This window comes from Aspergillus steynii, assembly GCF_002849105.1.
Source record: "Aspergillus steynii IBT 23096 chromosome Unknown P170scaffold_1, whole genome shotgun sequence".
NCBI lineage: Eukaryota > Fungi > Ascomycota > Eurotiomycetes > Eurotiales > Aspergillaceae > Aspergillus > Aspergillus steynii.
The window spans coordinates 2,292,484-2,310,743 of NW_020194398.1; the positions used below are offsets into that span (position 1 = coordinate 2,292,484).

The 18,260-nt window shown below is 50.5% G+C and overlaps 10 protein-coding genes across 10 annotated transcripts; 6 read left to right on the forward strand and 4 right to left on the reverse strand.

Annotated features, from left to right (window-relative positions):
- The first annotated feature begins 31 nt into the window (after positions 1-31).
- On the forward strand, positions 32-1,126 carry P170DRAFT_13957 (PPP1R11/YPI1 family protein). The gene is made up of 2 exons (XM_024842457.1): positions 32-584; positions 685-1,126. Exons 1-2 carry the CDS (start codon positions 356-358, stop codon positions 960-962), a joined length of 507 nt encoding a protein of 168 aa, XP_024709617.1. The 5' UTR covers positions 32-355; the 3' UTR covers positions 963-1,126.
- A 99-nt stretch (positions 1,127-1,225) lies between these two features.
- Positions 1,226-3,751, reverse strand: P170DRAFT_460491 (shugoshin family protein). Its single transcript, XM_024851944.1, has 4 exons — positions 3,553-3,751; positions 3,020-3,461; positions 2,464-2,963; positions 1,226-2,413 (listed from the first exon to the last, which is right to left on the reverse strand). The coding sequence occupies exons 1-4, from the start codon at positions 3,599-3,601 to the stop codon at positions 1,290-1,292; spliced, it is 2,115 nt and encodes a 704-aa protein (XP_024709618.1). The 5' UTR covers positions 3,602-3,751; the 3' UTR covers positions 1,226-1,289.
- A 159-nt stretch (positions 3,752-3,910) lies between these two features.
- P170DRAFT_431949 (DASH complex subunit DAD2) lies at positions 3,911-4,656 on the forward strand. Its single transcript, XM_024848153.1, has 4 exons — positions 3,911-3,927; positions 3,991-4,310; positions 4,367-4,426; positions 4,519-4,656. Exons 2-4 carry the CDS (start codon positions 4,079-4,081, stop codon positions 4,647-4,649), a joined length of 423 nt encoding a protein of 140 aa, XP_024709619.1. The 5' UTR covers positions 3,911-3,927; positions 3,991-4,078; the 3' UTR covers positions 4,650-4,656.
- A 479-nt stretch (positions 4,657-5,135) lies between these two features.
- Positions 5,136-5,834, forward strand: P170DRAFT_347614 (putative flavoprotein; the record flags this gene model as incomplete). The annotated part of the gene is made up of 1 exon (XM_024843641.1): positions 5,136-5,834. One exon carries the CDS (start codon positions 5,136-5,138, stop codon positions 5,832-5,834), a length of 699 nt encoding a protein of 232 aa, XP_024709620.1.
- Positions 5,835-6,910: 1,076 nt separating this feature from the next.
- Positions 6,911-9,576, forward strand: P170DRAFT_373245 (putative JmjC domain protein). Its single transcript, XM_024845235.1, has 2 exons — positions 6,911-7,392; positions 7,487-9,576. The coding sequence occupies exons 1-2, from the start codon at positions 7,125-7,127 to the stop codon at positions 9,433-9,435; spliced, it is 2,217 nt and encodes a 738-aa protein (XP_024709621.1). The 5' UTR covers positions 6,911-7,124; the 3' UTR covers positions 9,436-9,576.
- On the reverse strand, positions 9,571-10,445 carry P170DRAFT_421056 (uncharacterized protein; the record flags this gene model as incomplete). Its single annotated transcript, XM_024847338.1, has 4 exons — positions 9,571-9,665; positions 9,731-10,058; positions 10,123-10,184; positions 10,238-10,445. The coding sequence occupies 4 exons, from the start codon at positions 10,443-10,445 to the stop codon at positions 9,571-9,573; spliced, it is 693 nt and encodes a 230-aa protein (XP_024709622.1).
- P170DRAFT_397629 (cytochrome c oxidase assembly factor 1 family protein) lies at positions 10,249-11,577 on the forward strand. The gene is made up of 2 exons (XM_024846188.1): positions 10,249-10,998; positions 11,078-11,577. Exons 1-2 carry the CDS (start codon positions 10,534-10,536, stop codon positions 11,168-11,170), a joined length of 558 nt encoding a protein of 185 aa, XP_024709623.1. The 5' UTR covers positions 10,249-10,533; the 3' UTR covers positions 11,171-11,577.
- P170DRAFT_431953 (mitochondrial 54S ribosomal protein uL3m) lies at positions 11,498-12,628 on the reverse strand. Its single transcript, XM_024848154.1, has 2 exons — positions 11,789-12,628; positions 11,498-11,700 (listed from the first exon to the last, which is right to left on the reverse strand). Exons 1-2 carry the CDS (start codon positions 12,579-12,581, stop codon positions 11,612-11,614), a joined length of 882 nt encoding a protein of 293 aa, XP_024709624.1. The 5' UTR covers positions 12,582-12,628; the 3' UTR covers positions 11,498-11,611.
- Positions 12,629-12,775: 147 nt separating this feature from the next.
- Positions 12,776-13,916, forward strand: P170DRAFT_431954 (uncharacterized protein). The gene is made up of 2 exons (XM_024848155.1): positions 12,776-13,443; positions 13,535-13,916. The coding sequence occupies exons 1-2, from the start codon at positions 12,834-12,836 to the stop codon at positions 13,684-13,686; spliced, it is 762 nt and encodes a 253-aa protein (XP_024709625.1). The 5' UTR covers positions 12,776-12,833; the 3' UTR covers positions 13,687-13,916.
- Positions 13,889-18,233, reverse strand: phoC (putative cyclin dependent kinase inhibitor Pho81). The gene is made up of 10 exons (XM_024842471.1): positions 18,002-18,233; positions 17,790-17,874; positions 17,609-17,731; positions 17,494-17,544; positions 17,293-17,433; positions 17,181-17,228; positions 17,104-17,121; positions 14,759-17,009; positions 14,513-14,682; positions 13,889-14,412 (listed from the first exon to the last, which is right to left on the reverse strand). Coding segments are annotated over exons 1-10 (3,099 nt in total). The 5' UTR covers positions 18,004-18,233; the 3' UTR covers positions 13,889-14,202.
- Between the last annotated feature and the right edge of the window lie 27 nt (positions 18,234-18,260).

Genomic DNA, 18,260 nt, shown 5'->3' on the forward strand with positions numbered 1-18,260 from the left:
CTGTAATTTGCATTATGAACAGAGGAGGCATCCCGATATCTCGAGTTTGAATTTAGTATTGAGCGATCTAGACGAATATCATCTTAGGAGGTCTAATATATCAATCACCCTCTTTGCCTGGGGTGTTTTGCGCCTAAGGCGGTGAGCAGTCCTGCTGCGTCGATTCTATTTTCTTGGGTGCTTGCTTCCTTGACCTTCTTGCGCCCAACGGTCCGGCGTTGTACAGCAAAACTCCGGAATATTCATACAAAGAGTTACTTTGAGCGTTTACACCCAAAACTGTTGCTAGGCCGGGTTCGCAGAAGACATCTAGGCTCTCAAATCCCGATAAGCGCTGATACCTTTGATCCTCGCGATGTCTCGATCGCTGCAAACTCCACTGGGAGGACCGTCATCAGGATCCCAGACCCAGTCAATTTCTCGCCAGCCTGCCGAATCTTCAGCCCGCACGCAAGGTACTCTAAGGTTGAGAGCTGAAAACGACTCTGTTAGAGAGAATGATTTGGATGGGTCTACATCTAGGCGTATACGGTGGAGTGAGGATGTTGTAGATAATGAAGGGATGGGCAAAAAAAGCTCCAAAGGTGTGTACTTTCCGAGTCTTCGGCTTTTCGACTTTTGCTTTTCCCCATTCTTAAGGATCAAATTACCTAACTTCATTGCGCGGGGGCATCGGAATCAAAGTGTGTTGCATCTACCATAAAAACCGCCCTGTCGGCGAAAGTAGTTCAGAGTCGGAATCTTCGGATTCAAGCTCCAATGATTCGGACAGTGACTGTGAAAGAGATCAACGGGGCTCTGGAAACGGCAGCCATGACCACGGGCATGGACCCTCAAATCAGTCTCAGCAAACCAGCAAGGGAGGACAGTCGAACTGTCCCAAACACCATGGGAAGTATAAGCAAAGAAAACGAAGTCCCAATGCCTACGAGAAGATGCCTAAAACGAATAAAGGCCGATGAGAAATTTGGTTGTCCAGATTGGAATAGAGGAGCACCTCAATCGGCTTGGAGCCACATACCAAGCAGTGGAATGGTACATAAATATCGCCATGTTCCATAAAAATTACGACTTCCCGACATGTACGCTCCTTTCATTATGTGTGCTTTGGAAGCGTGCTGAATTAGTGAACGTAGCTAACCCGGACAAAGGGACGTTCTTTTTTGTACCCTCGCAAATCAAAATTATTTCAACACGGCATATGGGGTATATACGTATCAGGCATAATAGGCCTTTGGCGCAGAAATTCGCTTACATACAATGTGTCCTGATCAACCTGATCTGCTCACTCACAGCATCATACTTCTTCTTCTCACGGACACCCGCTGTGCCCTCCTAGTCTGGCTAGTTCCGATTTCCAATGACGTTGACTCGTTATGGAGGCTTTCTGAGACATCTGCCTGGATCTCTGACGGGGCAGACATTTCATCCATTATGGGATCACTGGAGGAAGATAGTCTGGCCAAAAAAGATGGTGACGAAGCGCTTGGTGATTCTTTGTCCGAGACAACCTTATTATGTTGAAGTGGAGGAGGCTCTCGCGAGTACGATCTTTGGTTTGAGGAATGTCGCCGAGCTTGCTTCTTTGTATGTGGTGCTGTTTTGGAAACATCCGCAAGTTCCACTGATGCATCACCGATGTTTCCAAATTCTGGCTGCCGTGAACGCCCTTCCATGTTTGTTTTTAGTTCCCTGATGCTCTTGTTTTTGGGTTGTCTTTCATAACTGGGACTCATCACAACGGGTGAAGCATCGATTGACCCATTAGAAGAACGATACTTCCCTGACGAAGTATCTAAAGATGGTGAATTTTTGCGTTTTCTCTGTGACACCGAATTCATTTGGTGTGTAGCTGACCCATCCGAGAAAGGTACTGCAGTACTATCCATGTCCATGGAACTCGAGTTAACCCGGGAATTTGCTCGTCCAATACTTCCATCACACGTGTCTGTTTTCGTGATCTGAGAATTCGAGACCCTCCTTGATTGGCCATTCCCAACTGCTGCTATTAATTCATTGTTGGAGCGCCGCATCTTGTCTCGTAAGTTCGGCTCCGCATAGCTCACCACTGCTCTCTGGCGCCGGGTGGGTCGTGACGGCGCGTCCGACAGTGCTGTTGACGCCTCGTTTGGCACAGCAGTTAATGGTGACGAAGGCTTCAGTTCTTCTTTCGTACATCCTGGCTCTGTAGTGGTCGGCTTGTGCTTTCTCTCATCTCCATGATCATCAGAATCGTCGGCATCATCCCCCCCCATTCGTGTATTTTGTCCAGGAGAAATACTTTCATTTGCTGTTGTTGATTTTGAGGCATACTCTTCATTCCTGACACCACCGACAACAGAAGGTTGAAAGTGATTCCCTTTTGCTGGAGCCCGAAGCCTGCCCGAGGAGACTAAATCCAAGTTCGGGTTCTCTGTAGTTTTGTGAGCGGTGGACTCGGAGATATGCTAGAATTATACGTACTTGGCTTGAGCGCCTTGCGCTTGGGTTGTCCATTCCCCATTGGATCGTTCTTTACCTCTGGTGGTCCTTTGACCGCCAGGTCAACGCATGGTTCGCTGCGCTCGCACTTCCTAAGCGCAGTCGGCCGGTTGAATTTGAAATCATCTTCTGGCGAAGTCGTCACAGCAGTCTCGTACTCTGGACTGAAATCATCTTTGATGTTGGTACTTTGGAGACGTTCGGGGCTCAGGTACGATTGAATCGATTCAGAATTGACATGCAAAGGTTCATTTGTCGAAGTTGTATTGTACTTTCGCTTCTTCCTTGTTTCCAGCGTCGGGGGAAGAAAGGAATCATTGATTCCTGAAACGCCTTCGATTGTCTTGTAGTCCGCAAAACCATTCGACGATGGTAGGTGTGAATTGGTCTGCTCAAACTGAGCTTGAGTGGTTGAACTCTCGGCTATTAGCGGCGTCGGCGTCTCTGCGGTGCTGTCTATCGATACAAGAAGTTCATAAGACCTGGTTTGTCTTAGTAAATGAGCAGAAAAGCTGTTAGAACATTGCTCGTGACTAACCCTGATTCGTCCCGTGGGTAATCCTGGTCTTCCGGAATAACAGGAAGTCTCCAATCCTGTTCGGGCGCGAAATTTGGTTCATAATTTGCCTCGCGCCTTTGGTCCCAGTTCGACTGCGCCGAATCTCTTTGCGCCCCACTATCAAATCTTTCGTTATATGTCTTGCTGAATTGACGAGGTAAGGCGCCAAGACCAATGACCAGATTATTTAGCTCAACCAACTTATTCTCGAGCTTTGTTTTGATATCATATACTCCGTCATGCAGCAATTTCGCCGCCTCATACCTATCTATCTCCTGACCAAGGGTAATCGTTTGCTCTCTCAGGGAGACATTTTCGGCAAGTAGATGAGAGACTTCAGACTCCAGACTGCGTATGCGAAGCGATTGCATCGAATTCACTCTGGCAAGTTCGCGATTCTGTCTGACAAACCGCCTTTTAACTGACGCAACGCAAAAGCCCCATCTTGTTAGATATTTGAATGAAATAGCCCAGAAATAAACGAGGAATATATCCTAAGGGATCCCACTCACGAGCTTCGACAGACTCCACAGAGGCTGTTGATTCATTCAGGCGAGCCATGTTGCAAGTCCAGCTTGCCGGCCTTGCTTCTTTGCACGCTGCTTGTTGGGCAGAAGCCGCTGTATGGAGAGATTCTCTCACAGGAGAGATCGATAAGGATGGTTATGGGCAAAGTGCCTGGCTTTGGTCTTCGGATAGGATAGCTGCAAGATAATCAGGGCAGTGGGGGTGGTGCTGTGGTAAACAGAAGGAGTTGCGGATGTTGATGTTTATCCCGATTAGGTCTAGTTGGCGCTTACATAACGCGACAAGCCCCAGCGCCCAGCGCCCTCGTCAAACATATGCATCATCCCGCGGAATTGGGCCCCAGTCAACAGCGATAATTGGTATGACCCATGGTATTCGTGCCTCTTTCCTGTGCTCTCGCGATTATACTAAGCAATAAGAAGGTATCGAAGGTTCCCCACCCCCCGCATTGCGTCGCCGCGGATGAAGCCGCTTTGGAGTTTTCCGCCAAATTAAGTCGAGCTTGCTATCATGGCCTATCCAGCGCGCGCTACCTCGATGTTCCCAGGCTCATCTGCTGCGCCGAGTTTTCGCCAACCAAGCAGCCACAATGCCCAGCAATCGTCAGCATTGACCGCCCGTATCGCATCGAAGAAGTCTGAATTAGATAGTCTGAAACAACTTCGCGACATGAGCAGTGCGCTGGCGGCGCAGATGCAAGCCTTAGAGAACAAGTTGGGGACACTGAAGGATGGCACGGAAGGTTTGTCGCGCCATTTGATGCTTTCTTTCTTCACTCACTCTCATGTCATGTCGTAGCCATTGCTTGTGTCCTTGCCAACTGGGACAGCGTGCTTCAGGCAATCAATATGGCGTCCAGTAAGTGCTATTCATCCATATGGGGATTACCCTCATCTGCTACTAGTGACAAGCCAGAGAAAGCTAACCTTCCATCACCGTGGACTTTCTAGCAAAAGCCGCAGCCGTACACGAGCGGGCAGCGCCCGGTTCAGACGCTGAAACCCAAGATGGCGTTCCCGCTATGCCTTCGATCCTAGTCCGGATCCCCGCAGACCAGCCAGAGGAACCACGAGTTGAATAGATCTCATCGCGCGTGGGAAACTATTGCAGCTCCTTGTACATGACTTTGGGGGAATTTTAGCGACAGCCTCCCAAACAGAGAATCAATGTTACGATGTCAACGTATCCAATCCAAATGTATCGACAAAACATCTTATCTTGGCTGGATGATTCTATGCCTGGCTAAGGTGCGTCGTATCGTATTCCAGGCTGTACGCAGTAGATTGCCGACTGTACTTTCTGTACCGCGGAAGAGAATAAAACGCCTGAAAACACTAGGAACGGGGGAGAAATGCATCGCAGTCTCCATCCCGACGGAGTATAAACCGCGTAGGGGACTGACAAATTGTGCTTGGCGTTGTGGGGGTGCGTGCTACCCTCGGGCAGATCACCCCGCAGCACTCTCGTCCCAACATCTTCATCTTCCATTCCGTTCGGACGCACTACCTTCTCGATGGCCCCAGAGTCAACTTCTGGTGGAGATCTTACACCAACGGGTCTTGCATCCATGCCTTTCTCCGCTCAACAGTACTGGCAAGACGGCAAAATCCACATCCTTCTAGCAGCAAGCGGATCCGTTGCAACGATCAAACTGCCCTACATCGCAGAAAGCCTGGGGCGGCATCCCAATGTCTCTATTCGTATCATTATCACTCAGTCGGCGGAGAAGTTTTTGATGGGACAGAGTCCGGAGCAGCCTCCTTTCGAAACCTTACGGCAGATCCCCGGGGTTGAAGCTATCTATCAAGATTATGATGAATGGAAGGATCCATGGACTCGCGGTGTTCCGATTCTGCATATTGAGTTAAGGAAGTGGGCGCATTTGCTACTTGTTGCCCCTCTCTCTGCTAATACGATGGCCAAGATGACGATGGGCTTCTCGGACAATCTTCTTCTCTCTGTTCTTCGAGCTTGGGACACAACCGGAACTGTGGATTCGAGTTTAAAGACGAGAAAGTCCCTTGTGCTCGTAGCGCCTGCGATGAACACTGCAATGTGGAATCACCCAATTACCCAAAAGCAACTCACTATCCTACGAGATGAATGGGGCCCATGTGATTCGAACAAGGAGGGTTGGATCTCAATTCTTTACCCAACTGAAAAGGCTCTTGCCTGTGGGGATAACGGAAATGGAGCCATGATGGACTGGAAAGAGATAGTTAGGGCTGTCGAACAACACTTTGGCATAGGTGCCTTGGACACCTGAACGGGAAGCATGACCGATGAGATTTCCAAGTCAATCATCCGCTCATCTATTTAATCATAACGAAAAGACCAGCATCCAATCCTGGAGACTCCTATTTATTCATTATTGAAGTGTTAGGCTTGGAGCAGCACTAGGTAGGCCGCAAGTGATGCCTTTGGACAAGGGACAGGAAACGGAGAGCACCGAACTTTTTTTTTTTTTTTTTTTTTTAATAACCTAGGTCCCGGTAGAGTATATTCCTTTCCGCTGTCGCAGTGTTTCTCTGGAAATCAGTTGGAACTCGGCATGCTCGACATGCCAGATCCCTATTCTTGTCCCAAACCTCGTCTATTGAACATCCGACAGTTGGCATAATCAGCAACCCCGTGAACGTGCAAGAGGCTCTCGCGAACGATCACTGGTGGCGGGACAAGTCAATCATTCTCAAGGGAAAGGAAGCATAGGTATCGATTGTCCGTGGGCTGATCAAAGGTCTATCAAATCCAAAAGTAGTAGCCCATCCACCTAAATTGGGGTTGAAAGGTGACAACCCTCTGAAGGAATGTAAAAAACTCCAGTGTACTAGGCTGCACTCAGCAGCGTTGCCTTGAATAAAGGCGATCATGAGCCACAAGAGCAGTGTCATTAAGCTGGTACTAGTTGATAGGGGCTTGGGTACTGCTGCATACTTGACCTGAGAAAGCAAGGATTGAAGCCTTATAGCAGGATGCCTCTCTCTCTCTCTCTCTCTCTCTCTCTCTCTCTCTCTCTCTCTCTCTCTCTCTCTCTCTCTCTCTCTCTCTCTCTCTTTCTCTCTCTCTCTTTCCCCCTCCCTCTCTTGTGATCTCGGATTGGCGAGAAAGCTGGTAAAAGCTCCTATGCTAATTTGAGTTCTATAGCTGCTAGCTTTAACACAAGTGTAGCTTCTGAGTGAAGTGGTAGTGGGCGAAAGAGGTTGCAACAAGACAAGAGTGAAGCATTGGTAAACAGAATGAATGGTGGGGAAAAGGTGACCGTCCTCTTCTGTTTGAATTCCGATTCAACCACCACCCTTTCGTCATCGGCACCAAGGGGCGGGCAACCTGCGCCTCGGACCATTTCAAAGCCTTCACTGAGAACTTGCCCACTTGCGTGAACTTACACCCGTCTGTTTCTTTTCTCCAGAAAGGGTCCTGGTTTGATGTGAACCATTATGAGTCTCCTTCCCCTATGATCCAGGAGGAAATATGCCTTTGTGCTTATCTCCGGTCAACCCTTTCTCCAAGATTCTTTTATCCTTTCTACGCGGCATCTTTTTAATCACCTACCACCATGCCCAACCAACGCCCTCGAGCAGCCTTCGAGCCTCTCCCCCCTGACTTAGACGTACCGACTCTGGTGAAATCAACGCCGAACTTTGAGAATGTGGCTAGAATCCATTGTGACGCTATCGATGCAAACGGCCTGGAAAGCTTTGAAAAACTAGTACGGCTCCATGTTGTCCTAGGTGGGATGCCTCTAGTTGTGGGGGGGTTCAATAAACGATTGGACAGCTCTATCTTCTCCGAGAAATGGCTGAGAGGCGAACACGGAGCCAAATGTGAGTAGCTGTCCCGTCTATATCATATATCCACACACATGCACCGATTCACCTTACAATTTACTCTAACACCAAATTTCTGATTTATTGACAGCTGAAACTGCTCGGAATTTGACGACCAAGTCTAATCTCCCGCTCACGATTGGTCATTATCTCAAGAACCTGCCGCTCCTTACGAACCAGTGGAACTCATACAACTACAAGGAGCCCAATCGCCAACGGATTTATCTTAAGGACATCGATTGCCCCGAGCAATGGCATGATCGCTTAAAACCCATTATACCACCATTTCTGTTTTACCTGAACAAATCGGATGTGCCTGAGACTTCCTCAAACCCACGAGTAGGGGACCTGATGAGTTGCCTGCCGCCGAGTATGCGCGCGGAGAATTTGATGTGCTACATCGGCCACGAGGGGACGTATACCCCAGCTCATCAGGAAATGTGTGCCAGTCTCGGCCAAAATATCATGGTTGAAGCATCTGATGGCTCGATCGAATATGGGAAGGTTACTAAACCTGGTTCTTCGATTTGGTTCATGACTGAGAGCAAAGACCGCCACGTTGTCTCAGAATACTGGACGTCAACTTTGGGGCACGATATTGACGTTGAGGATCATTTTGCCCAGTTAAATGCGTGGAAGGCGGCACCATTCAAAACTTACGTTGTCGAACAAAGGCCCGGCGATTTCATCCTGGTCCCTCCTCTGGCGGCACACCAGGTTTGGAACCGTGGGACAAGAACGATGAAGATAGCGTGGAATCGCACGACTCCGGATACTCTAAAGTTAGCCCTTGACGAAGCACTGCCGCATGCGAGAATGGTTTGCCGAGACGAGCAATACAAGAACAAGGCGATTGTGTTTTACTCCCTCGGTTATTGCTCTAGCCTACTTGCCCAAGGCCCTGCAAATGCGGCCCACGCTCACGCCACTCGGCAGCTCCAAGAAGACTTTGCAAAACTTTTCGCCTTGTATACTGGAATACTGCTCTCCGAAAGTTTTCAGAATGACATGCCGGATGAAAAGGAGATCGAATATATTCCCTTTGATGGCAGCATCACGTGCTCATATTGCCGGAGCAATATATTCAATAGGTTCCTCACTTGTCCTTGGTGTGTCGGTGATGAGAATGATACGTATGATATCTGCATGGAGTGTTACATCATGGGCAGGAGCTGTAGGTGCCGGTCTCGGCTGACGTGGGTCGAACAATTCAGCTGGAAGGAGCTTACAGAGAAACATGAGATGTGGAGGCAACAAATCCAGACCTTTGTCGCAGGAAATCTGTTTCAAGACTTTCCGCAGGCGAGAGCTCAGATGGCCAAGAAGACTCCAGCGCAAATATGCCAGGAACAATTGAAGAGGCGTCCGTGGGTGGACATATCTAAACCAGTCTACCAACAGGTAGACCTATCTAGCGACTCGGAGACATCAAGCCCCGCCCGGAAGCGGAGAAAAAACAATGCTAATGAGAAACGTGGTCGGTGCCATATCTGCAGGTACACAGAACCAATGTGGAAGCTGGCCTCTTGCTCACGCTGCCACGTGAATTATTGTTACGGCAGTCTGTTCAGAGCGTTCAATATCCAGCCCCAGAATACCATGGAGACGGATGAATGGGTATGCCCCAAGTGCGAAAAGAGATGCAGCTGTGCTGCGTGTCGGCGGGATCCCACAATGAACCCATTTGAACCAACCTGCACCTTGCTCGGTCATGACACAAGGGCGTTCGCTGATCCGCGCAGCGTGGAAAGCTTGGTTGACTTTAGGCAGTCGAATATTCGGTGGTTGAAAAAGGCAGGCGATGATGAAATCGGTCGACTCACGAAGCACCAAATGGAAGCAGAAAAAACGGACCACCACTTGAACAATAGCACTCAGTTAGAAGAGAATCTACAGGTGGCAGCTCCGTCTATTTCTGAAATTCACTTAGAAGGACATGGGCCAATCCGTCACTCCACGGATTATGGAGAGATACCAGTCGATCCTGCGCTGGAACATTTCGATGGGTCTTTTTTGACGTTGGAATCCGTCGATCAATGAGCCCCCGAATCGAACCAGCCTGCTGACGAGTTCTGAGCAGCTCTGTAGATGACAGGATGTGTCTACGCCGGAGGCTCTTACATGAAGGAATGAAATGCAAACTGTCTGCCGCCAGGGTTTTGTTTAATAGTCCACTTAAGCACCTTTGTACTCGTATCGGAGATCTTCCAGATGCCGCAATTCAACGGTGGCCATCGCATGCCGTACAACCATAACACTCGTAAACATTACTAGACGATTGTAAGTCCGCTGAATTGCCAAATCTTATTTCAAGGAGTCAAGGAACTGAATGTACCTCCAGGGACGAAGTAGATAAGCAACAGCTGGGTACCAGAGGCAGGTGATGCCCGAGGGCCCATCATGTAGGCCAGCGCCAACAGCCCACATGTTATAGCATTTACAGGGACGGAAAACCGCAAGACAGCTGCCAGGATTCGAGATCTCGATACCAAGCCTTCGGTGGCTAGACGCTGCAGTGGGGAGAATTTCATGATGCAGGCCGTAAGAAGTAAGGAAAGCAGGCCCAAGAGCGAGAAGAGCCGTTCAGGGAGTCTCATGGACCCCGACAATGCGAGCGGAACGAGCATGACGGCGGGGAAGATTGGGACAGCACTGAAGATGGCCTGCGGATCAATGCGTTCAACCGTTTAGTGACGAGCTGGCGTGCTTAGAGAGGCGGGAAATTACGCTGTATCCGATGTTCTGGCGGTCATTCTGTGCCTTCAGTCTACTTATCACCAGTTCCTGCTCTGCAGAAAGAGGTTAGTTAGATGGGTCCGAGCTGATCGATGGTCTGACAAACCTTCTTCGTCCAAGTCCTCACGGCCAGGCTCTTCGCCCCCGGAATCGTCGGGGTATCGAAATACCCTACGAAGCCTTGCGGTTGCCATGGAATAGGTGGTTGATCTAATGGGGTTGAGTCGAGAAGGTCCGCCGGAGGAGAAGGCGGAGGAAGTTTGTCTTGTTTGGTAGTTTCCCGTGAACCACCGGCGATGGTTATCATCGCCCATCGCTCGTCCGCCCCCCAACCAACCTCTTTTCACGCTCTTTGCCGCTCTCACATACACCCCACTCCCCCTCCCGGGCGTTCACCCTGACATGTATATGACACGAAGCGTCTCGAGGCGGGCTGGAGTCCCACGACTCCCTAAATACGGCAGCCAGACTTGCACTCGTCGCAATCTGATTCCAGCCCCACGCTCCAATTCGGGTCCTCTCATGGAACGACGAGCAGACCGAGAACTTCCTGCCGTGAACTCAGAGCGACGTTGGTTGCGGACGCTCCCAGTCTTCGCGGTCGTGGTAGGTGCTGCGATGCTCGGCATCTTCAACTACCAAAAGTCGTCGTCGAGCGTGGTCAATAGTACCCTTTATGCTCTTCGCACCTCGCCCCGTGCCCGGGAAATCCTAGGAGACGAGATTTATTTCGCCCAGAAGATACCCTGGATCAGCGGGGAAATGAATCAGCTACATGGACGCATTGATATCTCGTTTTGGGTCAAGGGGACCAAATCCCAAGGCCGGATGAGATTCCGAAGCCTAAGGCCGGACCGAATGAGTTACGTGCGTGTTTTCTCCGACCCCTCCATTGTATCCATTGTGCTTTGGAAATCCTCGCGCTAATGCCATTCTAACCGTTTAGTTTCGTACCGAGGAATGGAGCTTGGAGACGGAGAATGGAACGGTTGTGCAGTTACTTGATGATGGTAGCGACCCGTTTCAGCAAAACGATTGAATGAGTCGCCAGGACCTTGAGCTGCTCAGGTCTGCACAGCTGCCTTGAGATCCCTAGTTCGTACGTCTAAAAGGAATTTTTGCATATTGTTGGGCGTTTCCGAGCATGTGATCATTGGATATTCTTGTTCTGCTCTCGTCCTCCCCTCCATCTCTCTCTCTCTCTCTCTCTCTCTCTCATTTCGTCAGCTCCTTTACGGCTACCTGAAAGGATGGTCCTCTTCTCCCCCCCTTCTAACAGGAGTGCTTGGTCTCGTTCGCAATCGTCGTGGATATCGCCTTGATGGGCCCACTAAAACGGAAGAAACAGGGAAGGGAAAGAACCGGATGGTTGAAAAAAAGGATATCATTTATGTATAGTATATACCGCCGCTCTGGATAAAATAATCAAATAATAGTACATTTCCGTGTAGAAAACAAGAAGTCCAAACACTGCAGCCGACTACTCTTGATGAGAGGCGCTTTCAGGCCAGGGTTTCTTGATAGCATCCTGTATCCTGACAATGCAGCCTTTGGGTCCACTGACAGCACCTTATCACATATGAATATTAGTCTCTTATCGCTGCTACCGGAGTTGATATGGAGAGGTGGAAAACAAGAAGGGGAGGGGGTTGCTTACCGTTGACAACAACTATGCCATTGTCTTTATCAACCTTGAGGATTTTCAAGTTTTGTACTGTATTCTGCTCATTTCCCATATTACCCGCCATCTTCTTTCCCGGATAAACTCTGGAACCACCGCCCTGGCTAGGGCCTGCAGAACCAAGTGATCGATGTGTTAGACTGACACCGTGACTGCGATCCTGACCGCCAAAGCCATGCCGTTTCATAACACCAGCAAAGCCCTTGCCCTTAGAGTTAGATCGCGCGTCGACATATTGACCCTGTTGAAACCAGTCGGCGTTGATCGTTTGGCCGACTGGCAGGAGGCCACTTGCATCCTTGACGCGGAATTCGCACACATGCCTCTTGGGCGAGACACCGTTGGCGGAGAAATGCCCAAGAAGCGATTTCGTCATGTTGCTTGAATGCTTCCAGCCCGAGCCCAGCTGGACGGCGAAATACCCGTGGGCTTGCCGCGTCTTGCACGAAGTCACTTCGACTCGGTCCAGCTGCAGGACGGTGCAGGCAATTCGTTTTCCGGTTTCGGCGTCATAGACAGCAGTCATCCCCTTCTTGATAGCGATGGCCCCAGTTCGGAGAGGCAGGGTATTTGCTTTTCGTTGCAGGGCCGCCGCCGGGGTCGACTTCAGGATGGGCAAATCAGGGCCGGCATTGAATGGGGAGGGTTTGGAAGGGTTCAATGATCGAATGCCAAAAGCTCGAGCAAGGGAGTTGTTGGAAATGACCGGTACGGGAGTCCTGTTGAAAAGAGAAAGCTGGTTCAGCTTCCCTGGTAGACGAGGAGGCATGGCGGGCGAAACTGGTCGGCCAGAAAGGAGCTGGGGCGTGATTGATGTCGACGTTTCTTCCGTTTTTTTGGTCCGAGATTTTTACTGCGGAAGCTGGCCCTCTCCAAGCGGAAGGCGGTCTGGCGCCCCGACAAGTCCGCAGGCCGCAATTGCCGTCGTCGCAAGCCTGGGATTGATTTTCTCCCCTCCTCCATTGCTGCACCACCAACGTCGGAGAAGCAAAGACACATACGGGACCTTGAATCATACACAATGCTGCCGCGGCACACGTTTGCATCGCGCTGGCTATCCCAGTTCTCCGACCTGGTCCAACATGCGCCGACCTCGCCTCTGTCCAAGGTCAAAATTTCCAGACCCGTTTACGCCTCGCCGTCGCCAACTTTCCGCCGAGGGCTCTCTCTCCCGGCGAACGCTACACTTCACCTCCAAGGACGAAGCTTCCGCAGTCAAATCCAGTTCGGAAAGTCCGCTGCGCAGAATCTCACTCGCCGTCCACAGTCGGCGACATTCCGCCGATTCTTCAATTCATCCCGGACGAAACGCTCCTCGTCACAATCCGAAGAATCGGCGTCGCTCTCGCAGCGACTGAAGACACTTTCGCGTGAATATGGTTGGTCTGCCCTTTGGGTATATCTGCTTTTGTCGGCGATGGATTTCCCTTTCTGCTTCGCGGCCGTCCGCCTGCTGGGCGTGGAGCGCATCGGTCACTATGAGCATGTGATTTTTGAATCCGTCAAGGGTGCAATCGACACCGTCTGGTCTCGTACACCCGAGACTCCTACGGTTGAATCGCAGGTGGATGGCCCGGGCAGCAAGGAACCCTCGGCCGAAGAAGCCCCGAGCAAGCCGGATGGCGAAGCCAGTATGTCGCATTATCTCCCTTTCCTGCCTCCTCTCCTCGCTCCTTTCGTGCGGAGGGAAACTCTGACTGATCCCACACCTTTGATGTGCAGGCCTATGGACACAACTCGCCCTCGCCTACGCCATTCATAAGAGTTTTATTTTCATCCGGGTGCCTTTGACAGCGGCCATCACCCCCAAAGTTGTCAAAGTCTTGAGGCAGTGGGGCTGGGACATTGTCAAAGGGAAGCCAAGGGGCATGTAAACCCCTACACTCCTACTGAGTGTGAAACGGACCTCATAAACCTGGGCGTCTCTCTATTTGCGGGCGGCTTTTCCCGCTTTTCTATCGTGTCTTTTCTCCCCCGTCCTGCCCTTTACCTCGTGGCATAGCGATGTTTAAACTATATAGATGGTACTTGTAACTTGATTGTATATTAGTGTTAGATCTAATCCACAGGGCGCATAGCCATGCGCCCATCTCCACTCCCCATCTATCTCCGTCGCTAGCCCAATATTGCTCAAACGTACCTTTGGATAAAAGGGCGGCCAAGAAAGAGTTGCCGAATCCACTGGTGTAGAACCAGCTCAATGGCAGATAACAAGAGCCGCCAGCTATCGGTCTAGTAAAATGCAACCAACGACGGCGAAATCCCGTCCTTTTCCGATCAGCTTTTGCTTTTTTCCATGGACGTCGGCATGGCCTAGCAATGTTATATCAAGGATCGACAATATGACAACGTAGTCAGAAGGAGTCGATTATCACCACACGCAGGCTGCATCATATGTCAATCATATCGTTAAACCTGAGAATGCCATTGGCCTTCATAACCCCGTTGACTCCATCGGGCATTCGATAGGCCCAGTCAGCTACCCCAATAGTATTCGTGGAAGCCTCCTTGGGCGCCGGTGGTTCAACCTCGTCGGAAGTGTCCGCTACAAGCACAAGGCCAAGCTCCTTGATCGTTTCAACCAGAGCGGGTACAACGTTCTACAACATCGCAGAGGATCAGGTATTAGTATAAGATTCCCAACCTTCCTGAAACCGCGAATGCGATGCAACGGGAGGACCGAGAAGGGGGGACACGCACCAGGAGGCTTGACCGGCATATCAATCCCATAAAATTGTTGCCCTGTGCAATTCTTGCCGACTCCTTTATAGACATTGATGCACGCCCACTGCTATCGATGTCTGGCAATGATCCAACATCACGGGCCAAGTCCCGAATTTGTCCCAAGTCGTTGCAAAGAAGGACGGGATCTTTTAGGTTGCTTCGTTAGCGAAAATATGTTTTTTTTTTTTTCGGTTTCCATTGGCTCCGAAACCGGGGACTTACAGTTCGGTTGCTTCCAATTCAGAGCAATACAGATATTAGGGTTATAGGAAGTAAACACAACGGAGCGCATGAAGTCAGGGTTCTGCTCCCGAGAAATGCGGGCATGGTCGAAAACCTCTGTAAGAATGGCATCGGCGAAAGTATTGACATCCGGCAACGATGTCATGTTCAACGCCTCTCCCTCGGCCACCGAGGGGTAAAGAATAGAGAGATTGACATTGATGTCTAGGGGTAAATGCTGAAGCACCTCTTGCAGAGAAAGGAACGAGGCCGCTAGTAGGCGGTGGGTTTGCGCCAGATCATCAATGGCACAATCCTGTAAAAATTTCAGGGTATCCGACCGGTTGAGGCCTACATCGGCGCCAACAGCCTGAAATTGAGAGTAGGTCAAGTGGCAGATGGGAACGCTAATGCCGTGGTGATCGATCGTGAATCGAGGATGAAGGACGGGCACTCTATCCCTGGTCAGCTGTACAAAAAGCTGGATGTGGTCTCCCGAGAGACTGGACCCGGTTACTAGACCATTGTGTTCTGAGTCGATGGCACTAGTCGCCTTCCAGTACGTGGCGAAATGCGTGATCTCCAGCGGATCGCCATGATACGGTTTGATTACCTGGAATCCAAAACGCAACTGCCCGATTGACCGCAGTCGTGGATCGAAGAGTGGCAAGCAGCACGATCCCATGCTAGAATGCTCGGCCCGGAAGACTGCAGGGAGGGCAACAGTTTTGGCAATCACTTTCGAACCAAATGTCGGGAATATCTCAAAATCAACGGAGAAGGTTTCCAAATTATCTACTTGGAATGAAATCAACCGTGAATCTTCCTGTATTGGCAGCATGATAGTGCGCGGGATCAAATCAGAGAGTTTCGATGAGATTGTCAATCGAGCAGCGGGGTGGCGGCCAGCTTGATCAAATGAGACGGAGCCCGAGCTACCAGGGTCGAAAAGAATTTGAACGAAAACCTTCTTGTCCAAGAAGTTGTGGCCGTACCGTCTCAAAGGTATGATGGGTGGTGGCAGAGAGAGATCGGGGATTCCGTCAGCCGTTTCCATGCTGTCAAGAGCCGCCGAGTCATCCATGTGCGAATCCCCAGTGAAGCCCCGTTCGTGAAATTGGAAGCCATCTAGACCCCCATATGGTTGACGCTGCGACTGGGTGTCGGTTCGACGGGACCAAAGAAGGAGCATGCATTCCAAGTGTCCTTCCCATGCTGCATAGTACATGGCCGCAAGACCTTTCTCGTCCACCGCGTCAGCATCGACACCAAGCTCTAGGAGGGTGCGTAAGCAGCCAACGCAGCCTTCACTGGCAGCGTGGAAGAGCGGCGTCCACTGATACAGCTTGTCGCGCTGGTTGAGGTCCGCCCCATGCTGCTTGAGTATCAATAGTAACTCCGGTGATTGCGAAGCCCGTGCCACCATATGTTGGGGATAGAGGCCTTCCGCATCTGGCAGCAAATGGGCATGTCTCTCAAGTAGCATCTTCACTATCGGAAGTGACCCGTGCTGGCATGCCAAATTCAATGGAATGTGGTCGGATTCGGAAGCCGGGTCTATCCGGGCATTACTGCACAATAGCTGTTCAGCACAGGCCAGATGATTCTTCACGATGCTATGGATGAGCGGGGTGAAATTGTCATGGTCCATCATGTCGACGGTATGAGGACCCGCCGCGAGCAGCTCACGGGCCATTTCGACACGGCCGTGCATACAGGCGTAATGCAAAGGTATTCTGCCGTACACATCAGATCTAGAGATATCGATTTCTGCTGCCAGACCCGCCCTGAAAACAAACTCTCGCCCGGAGATAGCCGCTTCGTGTAAACAGTTGCGCTCATTGATGTCGTCTTCTGCGTGCATGTCGACAAGGCCACTATCAAGGAGAACTGTAAGCACTTCGTCAGAAAATTCGTTGATAGCTGCGAGAAACGTGCGAGTGGCGCGATCCCGGGAGTCAGGAGAAGCCTGCAATTTCGCAGTCCATTCGCGCAAAGTCTGCAAATTGCCCGTCGTGGCAGACTGCAAAATTTGAAGGTCAAGGTCTTCCTCATCGGATCCGAACGGCTGAACAGCCACGGCTCGGTCAACCGGCCGAGTCGTATCAAACTGGATGTTTTCACCCTCCGCCCATGCTTCAAGTTCTAAGCGCGCGGTCGTGGCCCGGTCCGATAAGTCACGCAAAACATCACGGTTGAAACACGGTTGTACCTCCACGGCTCGGTGTAGATACAGTTCCTTCATGCGAGACTATTGAGAGACAAAGTGGGAAGTGTGTAAGCAAGATGTACATGGCCAATCGTAGAAGTTCGTCTGCCGGAGAACTCGGCGAGGGAATTCGGACCTTTGAAGTTTTGTCCCACTGATCGTCTTGTCAGCAATCTCCTCTATAGCAAGCCGATGCTACCATTCAGGACCAACCTTTTTAAGAATTTTTGACATGGCCGTCTCGTTGATCTCAACGAATTGCTTCAAGTGAAAAACAGTGTCCGTCAGTACGTGAAAGTATAATTGCTTGATTCCCAGAGCCCACCTGTAACTTATTGAGGTCTCCATCAAATTGCTGGAACCCTTCAAAGAGGGCAACGAAGTTCGCCGGTGCTTTGGAGCGGGTTGCTGCCCGAGACTGAATTACCCGTTTCTTGTCGACAAGTGTTTTCAGTCGCAAGGAAAACTAAAACCATTCATCAGTAAGTCACTGAGAAACTAGGTTGTGAAGCCGAGGACAGCAGACCTCTGCTTCCTTTTGCAAATAGAAGGCATTGACTTTCTCTATCTCGCGCTCCTAGAGTTTGATTTACAAGGTCAATAACTTTTCTGTATGCAAAGGGCGGAGAATTTTCTCATACCAGCCTAAAGAAGAAAACCTCCTTATTGGCGCGAAGGGCCGCCTGTGCTTCGGGCACATCTTTGGAAACACCTGCACTGTTTTGGGCCAGGATCCTCGGCGTTGCGCTTAGTTGTTTGATAAGCTGACGTTGAAGTATTAGCTGCTAAGGACGGAAGCCCGTGGAATCCTTGTTGGCGGACCTTCTTTAAAGCCTTGTAGTTCACAAAACTGGCAGCATATTCGGGGAGGTCGAGCTGCCTGCGCTGGATTTGCTTGCCAAACTTCCTGTGGTCGCGATGAATTAGCCATTAGGCGTGAAGAGAACGAGGAGCGGACCAATTGCCCGCCATTGGATACTCGAGGCAGCTCCCGGCATCGAGAATGAGGCCGCAGAGCTTGGCGGTGCACCTACATAATGACTTGATTGGACACCTAAACACACCCTATACACTTGCGTAGAAAGAAAGGGGGGAGGGAGAGTGTCTAAGGTCGAGGGAGGAAGGTTCGAAAGGCGCAAGAGAAACCGCAGCCGGCGAATTTGCAGGCAAGGGGCAGAGGCGCGAGATGTAAAAGAACACAGCACCTGCCCCTCCTTGAGCTTAAAGGGACGGGAAAGGGAGTGGTTCGGCACTTATATAGAAAGTGAAGCAGGCCGAAGTGGGGCAATCAAA